Below are 12,085 nucleotides of genomic sequence, written 5' to 3' on the forward strand. Positions count from 1 at the left end.
GGTGAGATGGAGGGAGGGGGAGATGTCTGAGGGGGAAGGGAAGTAGAAGAGGGGAATGCTGGAGGGGTGAAATGAAAGTTGGAGGGGGAGAAGAGAGGGTGTATGGGGGAATGAAGTGTCATGTTGGGTTTTTTTTTCTCTTTTTTTTTTACGCACAGTATATAAGTGATTGTATAAAATGAAAATGAAAATGAAATAAATAAAATGTATTCAATAAATGTAATAAATTTATACGGCCACCCATCTTACAAGAAGTGACTCTGGGCAGCAAATGAGAAAAAACAGCATAAAAACAATAAATGTCAATAATGATAATAATTTCAAACTTGTAATGGCTTGTCTTCCAGATTTTACTGTGCAATTTCTGGAAGCTAGCTAATAAAGTAAATTTAATTTAGATCTACAAAAATCTTGCCGGCAATCAGATTGCAACCTTGCTTTAACCGTTTCAAATAAGTGAAAGCTAAGGCCAGAAATTAGACAGCAATTTCACTTTCAATTGGATGTAAAAGAACTCGCCAGGTTCCTTTTTATCTGCGCATTAAAGCAACCTACTTTGAACTGGGTGGCAAGTTTGTGCATGTCGTTTTTTACGCATATTTTCCACGGCTTTTAGTACATGCCTATCACACGTTACCTCATTTTGCAAAGATTTCTGGGCTTGGAGAATAAAGTCAAGTCTGCCTTGCATACTAAACCAGTAGTATTGTGTTACATTGACTTAAATGCTTTGAGGCAAAGAACAAGAAGAAATTCAGTTCATGGGGAGGCGGGGTCAGGATGTTTTCATGGTTTTGGTTTTCTGTGCCCTGCAGCGCTAATATTTCCGGGATAGGAAAATGTACAAAGAGCGGCCCCTGGCTGTTTCTTTGGGGGAGGGTTCTAAAACAGTCCAGTTCAGAAAGTTTATCAGCCCCCAAAGAAGCCAGCAAAGGTTTCGCGGAGACGGGAAAACTGGATCGGGCTTACCCTGCCCCCCCCCCCCCCCAATAGCGCACGCCGTCCGCACGTCCGCAGTGAGGCGCTCCCTCTGAACCCCGCCTCCCGCGGAAGAAAGGACCAATCCGCGGCTCGCCTGGAGGAAAGGGGTGGGCTTTGGGCGACAGCCGCCGTCACAGTCTAGCTGAACGCGGGCGGCGGCGGCGGCGCGTACGAACCAAGGCAGGAGGGATGGTCGGGTGGGAGAAAGGGCTCCGCATCCATTTTGAGCCGGGGAGCTGCTGGCTCGAGGAGGTGAGGAAGGATTCGCAAGGCGTTCCCCCCTCCATCACCACCCTTGTCCTCTCCGCTGGCTTTTCCGTGGTAAACAAACTAGGCGCGCCTCCTCTGCGCCGCCTCGCCCTTCTTCCGGCTCGGCTTTGGCGACGGTTGCCTTGCGCCCTAAAGGGGTCCTCGGGGCTGCAGATCTTGAGTTGCCTCACAGATCTCCTTCGGCGCTCCCAGAGAGTTTTCTTCCCGTGCCTGTGTTTATATGACAGTTTTCCCTTCCCCTGCTCTGAATGTGCTAGATCGGGACGCCCATAATCCCCAGCCAGCATTAGTTGCCGGGGGGGGGGAGGGTTTACAGCTTGGGGGTTTAAATCCAGCTTCAGGGTTGGAGGAACACTTGTAAACACTCGGGGGAGGGAGCGAGCGAGCTGCGGAGGGACTTTCCTTGTTCCCGTTAGTACTGCGTGGGAGGAGAGTTGTTAAATTAAGCCATTCGCACACGTGATGGTTTAAATCTACTGCTCGCTGTTGAATGAAAAATAGCCTATCCAGAGAGGCGAACAGTTAAACTGCAAATGTTGCATAAAACTAAATATTCACAGTTCCATTATCATGGGCCTAGTAAACAATCTTTCAGCGGTAATGTGCTTTTAATGAAATTCCTAAGTGGTTTTTCCCCCTCTAATGGTTGCTCTGGAGTCAGACTTGGAGGCTTTTTCTCTTGACTGAGGTGGGATAGTTCATTTGCATCCCTCCTCCTCCTATAAGAATGCCTTACTTTTAGCCTAGCATGAAGTAAACATTCCTACTTCTTAAGGTGACACAAAGTAAAGAAAAATGCTGATTTTATTATTTGTCAAGTATTTGGGCTGGTTCTACTTCAAGGACAGACCTTGTGTTTGTTTAAACTAGTTTGCGTGCTTGATAGGGATATGAAATCCCATTAACCCTTTGCTGATCAGCTACATTTTCAGAGCATTTATGTCCTTGTTCCTAAGTTTACATGGAACCCCAGACAAATGTACGGATCAACAAAGGCAAGACGGAACTTGCTGTCAGATCTAGCAATCTAAAAAAGACAAGTCACGAAAGGGGAAAAAAAGAGAAGAGTAAAGAAAAATACCTCAGTAACAACGTTGTATAATTCCAATAACCATTCTTTATAAGCAATTGGAATTACAATTACTGTACATCAGCTATAATACCAGAAACCTGCTAAAAGTCATTGATTTGAATGGAAATACTTTCTGGAATAATTATAAGGAAGGTAAAGCTTCAGTAGGACTTTTGGTAACTGTTTTTCCTTTCTGTCTAAAGAATCTTGATAGAAAAACTACTGGTTGATAGGTAAAGAAAAGTAACCAGCCTTGGAAAGATTTTGTCTTGACAGTTTAAAGTAGAATAAACAGAATACATTTTTTTCAATTAACCTTTTTGCAGATATCAATTTCAATCATATTCAATGAAAAGTTATAGTCATCCAAAGTATATTATCTTTCTGTATGTGTGTTAGCACTTAAACTGATCTGACTGATATTAATTTGATCCTGTTCTGTTATGACTCCATCAAATCTGTGACTACAAACTTGAGTGAAAAATGTACATAGTATGTTATCTTTGATATTTGAACTTTATTTACCACACAGATTATTATTGTAGCTGCTATTCTGTGGCTTATGTTCAATGGGATGTGTAAAAATAAGGGAAAGAGATATGCATGAGGAGCTTGCAAAAGTTCTGGGAAAAACACTGATAATTTTATATGACTACAGACCATATTTTCTTTTTCATTTTTTAGGAAGATGTGGATATCCCAAATAGACGTGTCCTAATTACTGGTGCCACTGGACTCCTTGGCAGAGCTGTTTATAAAGAATTTAAAGCAAATCATTGGCACACTCTTGGCTGTGGCTACAGTAGAGCTCGACCTTTGTTTGAACAAGTTAATCTTTTAGATTCTGCTGCTATTCACAGTGTAATCCAAGATTTTCTGGTGAGAATTTAGGAAAGGAAATGTTTCTCATATTGTTCAGAATTGCTAAATAATTTAACTGGTTTTCCAAAATATTAGAATATACTATTCGTTAGGTATTCTGCTTTTAAACAACTGGGACTTTATTTTTTTTAAATGCTTTAATTAGAAAAAAAAATGGTACTGCAGAAAATACCGTATTTTTCAGAGTATAAGACGCACCGGAGTAAAAGATGCACCAAAGTATTGAAGAGGCAATTTTTTAAAAAAAGTAGGTAGATAGATACAGGGATAGAGAGGGAGAGAAATAGAGAGAAATATAGTAGATAGAGAGAGAGAGGGAGAGAATAGGTAGGTAGGTAGGTAGATAAAGGGATAGAGAGTGAGAGAAAAATAGAGAGAAATACAGTAGGTAGGTAGGGTGAGAGAGAGAGTGTAGGTAGGTAGATAAGTTGGTAGAGGGACAGAGTGAGAGAAATAGAGAAATACAGTAAATAGATAGGGAGAGAGAGAGAGTAGGTAGGTAGAGGGAGAGAGAGAAATAGAGAAATACAGTAGGTAGGTAGGGAGAGAGAGTAGGTAGGTAGATTAGAGGGGGAGAGAGAGAGAAATACAGTAGGTAGGTAGGGAGAGAGAGAGTAGGTAGTTAGGTGTTTTCAGGTGTATTTATCCATGTGCTGGAGAAGGAAATCTCTGACAATCTGCAGCATCTAAGACTTTGTTTCTGCTGGCCCAGCACTTGATCAATGTAATTCTCATCAATCAGTTAAAGAGCTTTCCAAAAGGGAAAAAAAAGTTTTTGCACTCTAAAAACCTCCCAAAATGGCCCATTTTTCACAAAAACGAGCCCTTTTTTTAAAAAAAAAATGAATAGTTTTGGGGGAGCAAAAATGAGCAAAAAATGGCCCATTTTTCATGAAAACAGGCCCATTTTTTGTCAAAAAAATTGCATGCATAGCCTTATGACGGCTTATAGATGCTGCTCGTGGCTAGGGGGCAAAAATGGCTTGTTGTTTGCTCATTTCTGCTCCCCAGCCCCCAGGAGCTCTCTGAAAGCCTCCATAAGGCTATGCATTGGCATTTTGGTGAAGGGGGCAGGGCTTCGGGAGGCAAAAAAGTGGTGTATTCGATGTATAAGACGCACCAAGATTTTCAGCCTCTTTTGAGGAAGAAAGGTGCATCTTATACTCTGAAAAATACGGTAAATTTAATAAATTATTGAATTTATTAAAAGTGGGGTCATACTTCTAGAATTCTTTACTTCATGTTGTCTGTTGAATTTCTTCGTAATGGAATAGGGTAGTAAGCAAACTGCTAAACAGCAAAATAATTTTGAATGGATAAATATTGTATACATTCTGGGGGATCACAGGTAAATTAGTCTTTCAGCAATATAACATGAAGTTTTTGATAGATAAAGGGTAGTTAAATGAAAGTTCAGTGGTCCTCTTTGAATGAACTTATTCATATGTGTATATTCCAGCCTCATGTGATAATACATTGTGCAGCTGAGAGAAGGCCAGATATTGTAGACAGCCAACCAGATGCTGCTGCTCAGCTCAATGTGACTGCTTCAGGAATTATAGCAAAAGAAGCAGGTAAAAATTATTGATATTTTTTTTAAAAAAATAAGGTTAAATTATTATTTTCTATATTCTAAATGTAGGTAGTTCGACCAGTGTTGAAGAATTTCTGTCAGTTAATGTTTCATAACATGCTTTGTTAAAAGAGGAATGTGGGATCTACTGATTGCTATAAAGCCAGATGGAATAGTCCCTTAGTTACACATTTAATTATGATAAATGTTTTTCAAATTTAGCTCAAGTGGAAGCATTTCTGATCTACATTAGTACAGACTATGTATTTGATGGAACAAACCCTCCATACAAGGAGAATGATGTACCAAATCCTCTAAATCTCTACGGCAGAACCAAACTAGAAGGGGAAAGAGCAGTTTTAAAAAACAATGAAGGTAAGTTAATTTCGGGGTACACATTTCCCCATATTGTTTTATAATAAAAACAACAATAAATTGTTACATTGCAATAAAAAGATATATGGTTAAATTTAACTAAGAAGAAAGGAAGAAGAATAAAAGAGTAACTCAAGCCTTTGTCCTTGGTAGATTGGTAGAGGGTGAATGGGAGGGAGAGCCAGTGTCTTGGACTCATTGATACCAAGAATGTTGTTTTATTTTCATTTACCAAGATTAATTCTCCATAAAGTGTGAAATTCCATATTTTTGGAATGTTAATTCAATATCATAATTCTTTAACTACTACATTCCCCCCGCCCAGGTTTGTGTACTCAGATTTGATGGAGTCAAAACAGAACAGGGCCAAATCAATATGAGTCAGATTAATTTAAGTATTAACACACATACAGAAATAATATGCTATCCACCCTTTTCTAAAATACTCTTTGAAAATTTCAGTAGATAAGATTTATTTTTAATTAATTAATGTCTTAAGTCATCTAAGTTTCGCTTCTTGGATGAGAATGTCTTCAAAGAAGAAACAAAGTCCAGTTGCCTCTTGAGCAACCATGACTAGGATGACTGAGAATCTCCATAGACTTTTAACTATGCATTTTCGGATGCATCGAATGGTGTTGGAGTATGAACAGATTTCCAGGGGGGAAAATTGCAGACTACAAGAACCATTTGCACTTTGGTTTGAGGTACAGACAACACAATCACTCATCCCAAATAGCCTGTGCCTGTCTTCAACAGTGAAGGGACACAGGCAGAAAACTTCCTGCAGCCAAGAAGGCTCCATTCCCATTTGCACTACTCAGGTGACACTGAGAACAGGGATAAACCTCCAGGTTTATCAATGACCCTCTGAAAGAATGCAAATGACCAGGTGTCTGCAAGGAATATAAATCCTTCCATTCCCAGCATCCATTCAGAGCTGAAGAAGCTTTTTGGATGAGAAGCGAATTGTTTTCAAAATAAAAACAAGAAAATCCAGTTGCCTCTTGAAAAAGCACCTTTGGAACAAACATGACCTGGATGACTGAGAATCTCCATAGACTTTTTGTTGGGTTGGATTGTACATAAGAATCAGCTTGCTGTGTTCGTAATGGAAAAACATAAGATATGGAAGAATGCTACATAAACAAGTGTATTATGGCTAAGTGAGAATTAAAGGAAATACACTCTGAATAGGTTGTGCATTACATAGATAATAGAAATAGAAAAAGGAAAGAAAGGGTGAAATGAAATAAGCAGCTACAAAGACTTTGTATTTTGAATTTTTAAATGATAGTTCTTGTATGTATTTCAGAGCTTGTTGAATTTGCAAGCTCATATTGGTAGTTTCCAAAGTATTATTACCTTAAGTATACTGCACTATGAGATTTTATTGTCAAAATTATCACGGGAAACAAAACTGTCTAGAGTTCATTTCGACAGTTGGAATTTTTCTAGGAAACATTGCCAGAAACAGTTTTGAAGCAGTTTCCAGACTTTTTTTAAAAAAATTTTGGCTTCTTCCAGTTAAATCTGTTCCTTTTCCATGTTTTTTTTCTATTGATGTGAAGTTTACAGCATGCTGGGCAATTGCATGGATATGTATTTTGATTTCTGAAACATTTATGGCTTTTATTTCTTTTTTCTTAGGTTCTGCCATCCTTAGAATCCCTATTTTATATGGAGAAGTGGAAAAGCTGGAAGAAAGTGCTGTGACCACTATGTTTGATAAGGTGCAGTTCAATAACAAATCAGCCAATATGGACCATTGGCAGCAAAGGTTTCCAACATATGTCAAGGATGTAGCTATTGTTTGCCGACAGCTAGCTGAGAGGAGAATGGTGGTAAGAACTTTCTTATATGTATTATATCAGGTTTGAAGCACTGCTTCACATGTTTGATGTCTACAAATAATTTTTTATGTATTTGAGGTTTTAAAAATAAATGCAAACTTCCTAAAAGCAATAATAATGTGTATCTGATTACAGTGCAACATGAACAATATAATAAAGTTCTGATCAAAACATGTGGAATACTTACATAAGAACACGTGGTTAAAATTTACAATACAATGTATGATACTGTTGTTCTTAAGTTTGAGATAATAAGTAAATAGGAATTCTAAGGTGGCAGAATAATGGTATTGTTGGAAGATGAGAAATAAATATAGATATTTTTTATGCTTATCTGAAAAAAAACAACCAGCTAGATGATTCAAAATTTTAAACAAAAATTGCTTCTGTCAACTCTTCCTTCCCATATATGTCTATACATTCTGTATTTCTTTGCCAGCTTTGAAACATTTTAAAAAAGAAATAGCTGTGATTAAAGGTACACCTATCTGTCTAATGTTTGTTATATTTATGAAGCTTCCTGCAATCTAAATGCTGTGTGTTCAGGAATTGTATTCATTTAACACTTAAAGCATCAGATAACTAATCAAGGCTAAACTTAATATTCAGAGAGTTCACTGAGTTTTTTTTAAATGTTGCATTTTATTAATGCATCATGGAGTGCTAGAGATTATTTGTAACAAAAACAGTTGTAAAACAGCCACAACTATTCTGGAGAAGACATTGAGGGTTTTTTTTCCTAGTAACACTATTGTGTACAAAGTATCATGTAGCCTGAGTTAAATACATGTATAGTAAGTATTACATTATGTAGCATAGCAATATGTTTTAATAATGCAAAAAACAGTGCATTGAATTAAATGCTGCTTCTGATATTATTTAGTGGCCTCCCACAAAGCTTGTAATTTATATTCCCCTTCCTGAAAATGAATTCAAATTATATGTGTTTGTTGTTTTTCCAAGGATCCATCCATTAAGGGAACATTTCACTGGTCTGGTAATGAACAGATGACTAAGTTTGAAATGGCAAGTGCTATGGCTGACGCTTTCAATCTTCCTAGTAGCCACTTAAGACCAGTAAGTAATTAATCAGAATGAGCTAAGTTGTAGTTGGTAAACATTTGATATTTGTTTTATATACTGCTATGAAATGTTATAATCCAATTATTTGATCTTTCTTTGGCTCTTTGAGAAGCAATGTTTGCTTTTGTCCCTGCAATTTTAAGTGATAACCTTATAACAATGTAACTCAGAAATTTCCGCTGCAATTAAGATGGTATTTGGAAAGGATGAAAAATTGCTTTCTGATTATAGTCTCTCATAGCTCAGTGAATTGTCCTTTTACATTGCCTTTTATGTAAATACTCACCTAAGTGAAAGGAATTCTAGGCACCTATGGATCTGGAAAATTAGAAAAGAAATACTTTAAAGCAGGGGTCCCCGACCTTTTGGACCTCAGGGATCACTAAATTCATAATTTTAAATCCCACGGACCACTAATACGAACTGCCTAATAGTTGGATGGGCGTGGCTATGTGGTCATGTGATGATGGGCGTGGCCGATGTCACATCGAAGGGGTGCCTTGCCGGTGTCTACTTGCCCCTCCCCTGCCAGCCCCAATTGGAAGCAGTTGTTGGACCTAAGCAGCCACCATAAGAAAGAGTTAGCAAAATAGCTGGCTCAGTTCAAATTGGGTCTGACTGAGAAGTAGGCTCAGCAGAAGCACATCACTGAGGACTACAAACATAGGCTTTCCAAGCAGAGGGAAGACCTGCGGGAGGACAATGCCAGGTACTGGTGCCTGGTGGCTAAATGGGCTGAGATGGTCAGCCAGTTCCAGGCCATGATTCAGTCCCACTGGAACAAGGCCCTCCGCTCTTTATCACCAGTGACACTTCCTTCCAGCCTTCACCCAAAGCCTCAGAGCATCAGGAGGCTGAAGCAGAGCCGAAGTTGGAATTTCTGCCCCCCTCCGACCCACACAAAAAGACCCTGAAGAGGGAGATTCTCTGGAAAACACTTATGTCACTTTTTTATAAGTGCAGTTATAACTTCGAATGGTCCTTAAATGAGTAGTTGCAAGTTGAGCACAGCTTGTAGCAACTTTTGCTCTATTTACAGTCGAAGGCTACCTTTAGAAGCTTCTTTTCAGGAGACACAAATGACTTTAATGTCTGCGTGTATCTTTGATTCCGTGACTAAAACTTGGATAGACATTTTGGCAGATAATCTTTGGTTCTGTTGTGCAATTTTTGCAGATTTCAGGATTCCTTGTGATATTATTACAATATTACAGCATAAGAGAGAAAATGGTTTTGGGATGGGAGAGAGAGGATCCTTAGAAACTACTGCATTTCAGTATTTTTTTATTCTGAACAATAAGTACATTGGTCTTTTAAATTAAAGATTACAGATAGCCCAGTGCTGGGTGCTCCTCGTCCTAAGAATGCTCAGCTTGACTGTTCCCGTCTTCTGATGTTGGGCATTGGTCATCATACTCCGTTTCAAGTTGGGATCAAAGAATCACTTTGGCCTTTCCTCACTGACAAGAGATGGAGACAGACAGTATTCCACTAGCTTGTAAATATTTTAGTGTAAGTATGGTATATGACGCACTTTTTTTAAAAGGGGAGAAAGAATAGTTTTGTATTCAGCATTCTGTGTTTCAAGTTGAATCAGGTAAAATATGGTCTTGCACTAGTGAAATTGTAAGAAGTGTTGATAAAAAAATTTAACCTTGTTTGAAGCTGTTAATATATGTTTAGCTTATCATAAAAATCTAGTGATCTACAATTATTGCAGTCATCAATAACATGGAAGGAGAATGTTTCCTCACATGCAATTTTTGTGTTTCAAACTGTTGGATAGAATCTCTCTTGGCATTTATTTTCTTGATTACTATAAATAAACATTGTAATGCAGAACTTCAATGTTTCCAAATGCAATTTGAAACTAGAGTGAAAAAGCACTGGACCTGCTTTAGATATGATTAGAAAAAATCTAATAAAAAAAACTTTATTTTTGTTTGGAATGATTGTGTACTTACACTTCACATGTTTCCACATTGTACTGCATCTTGAAACTCCAGCATTGCATTAAACAGTTCACATCCCTTTCTCAACAATATCATTGTAAATGCACTGCATAACTGATGTTATTTACTATGTCGTAAAAGTACCTACATTTCCTTACACTTCAGTCAATAATAATTGAAGGCGATAAAATCCTGAAAATTATTCAAAGAAAATATTAATTCATTAAATTTGAAATAATTACAGAATTATTTAAAGAGAGCTGTTGCAGAACAGCTATTTTCAGGCAGTGACATACATCATTAAGTAGTACATTATAACATAAAAGGCAAAACCTAAAGAATACAAGTACTTAATAGAATTTGGAATCCATATCTACTTTAAGTTTACTTTTTAAATGCAAATGTATTTTTATCTTAGTAATGAGTATTATTTATAAGGATTCTGCTAAAACAACATAACGTACATTGTGGCAGCACTTTTTTCCTACTACTTCCTGCTCTCCCAAGGTAATGCACCCAATAAAAAGACAATTAGCTTGTTCCTATGACTTTTCGTTCAAAATATGATAGAGTAGCAATCTAATTAATAAAATAATTTGAGGTCTTCTGGCTGTCATTGCTTCACAACAGAAAACATTGCTTTTATTTGAAATCTTGCTAATGCTTTGCTTAATTGAAAATATAAAATTAAATAACTATCATTAATATAATAGGTAATGGTAAAGGTTTCCTCTATCCAGTTGTGTCTGACTCTGGACGGGTAGTGCTTATCTCCATTACATAGCCAAAGGAACCAGTGTCGTCTGAAGACATTTCCACAGTCCTGTGATCAGCATGACATCACAGCGCAGAGTGTGCGGCGAAACATGGAACGCTGTTACTAAGTGTTGCCTATTTATCTACTCTCATTTTCATGCTTTCAAACTGCTAGATGGTAGGAGCTGGTGCAAGAAAAGGGAGCTTAACCTTTGCCCGGCATTCAGGTCTCAAACCTAGGCTGTTAGCTTTCCAGCTGATGTTCAGCTTAACCACTGACCCATAGCGCCCCCATCACTAACGTGTTATATTTCTTGAAAAACCTCTTATAGAAATTAGAAGCATATTTCTTTAACTTGGAAGGAATTACAAGCATATATATTAGAATTTAATTTAACAGATATTTGGGTGTTTTAAAATACAGAATGTAGAAAATACACTTTTTTACGTGTACTTCAAAATTGTTTCAAATTATTTTTTTTTAAAAAAACCAAGGTTCTTCTACTTTATCAAATTATAGACTCTTCAGTAAGTCCACTGCAATCTCAAACCAAGCTCCAGGGACTGAAAGCATGAAATTTAACTCTTATAAACCAATAAATCCTACATGGTATTTGAATATGTTCTTGTAAGAGTTCTCTTTTTATAGAACATATTTAAGAAGGACTTTTTTTAAAAAAATTAAAAGCTTTGTTCATTTACAAGAACGCAACAGACTACGTCAAGCACTTAGATTAACAAAGCATTTACTGGAGCTAATACACTCAGAACACTTTAAATATTTGAACTGTATTAACAAAAAATATTAGGAATCATAAGAGAAAACTAGAAATTACTAGCTTATCACTTGAAACAATAAAACAGAAAGTTTTATTTCTGCAGTTCAGGCTCATGATGGACAGTTATTTACCAAAACAAAATCTATTTTATGGTATTTGTATTAACTTATATCAACTAGGGATTCTGGTAACTGCACAACAAGTTATCAATTTCCTGAGAAGTGCTGAAGAGATTTCTTGGGATGATAAAATTAAATAAATACAGCTGTTCACATTGCAAGAAATCTGAAGCTGGGGAAAGACTTTGAATCAGACTTCCAAATGAATACAGACTTATTGGCACCTACAGAGTTAGAGATCTATAATCATTTAATCTCTTTATTTTCTGTTTATCATTTTATGCTCCCACAAGATATACACACTAGTTCAATACTTTTGCTTGATGTGAATGTTAAAATAACCTTCCTATCCAGGAGACTTCATAAAGTTATATGTATAATTTGACCATG

At 37.1% G+C, this 12,085-nt stretch overlaps 1 protein-coding gene across 1 annotated transcript; it reads left to right on the top strand.

Moving 5' to 3' along the window:
* The first annotated feature begins 1,099 nt into the window (after positions 1–1,099).
* On the top strand, positions 1,100–10,038 carry MAT2B (methionine adenosyltransferase 2B). Its single transcript, XM_032211409.1, has 7 exons — positions 1,100–1,233; positions 3,008–3,202; positions 4,665–4,779; positions 5,001–5,153; positions 6,804–6,997; positions 7,970–8,083; positions 9,414–10,038. Exons 1-7 carry the CDS (start codon positions 1,171–1,173, stop codon positions 9,582–9,584), a joined length of 1,005 nt encoding a protein of 334 aa, XP_032067300.1. The 5' UTR covers positions 1,100–1,170; the 3' UTR covers positions 9,585–10,038.
* Positions 10,039–12,085: the final 2,047 nt, after the last annotated feature.

This window comes from Thamnophis elegans, chromosome 2 (genome assembly GCF_009769535.1).
Source record: "Thamnophis elegans isolate rThaEle1 chromosome 2, rThaEle1.pri, whole genome shotgun sequence".
Taxonomy (NCBI): Eukaryota; Metazoa; Chordata; class Lepidosauria; order Squamata; family Colubridae; genus Thamnophis; species Thamnophis elegans.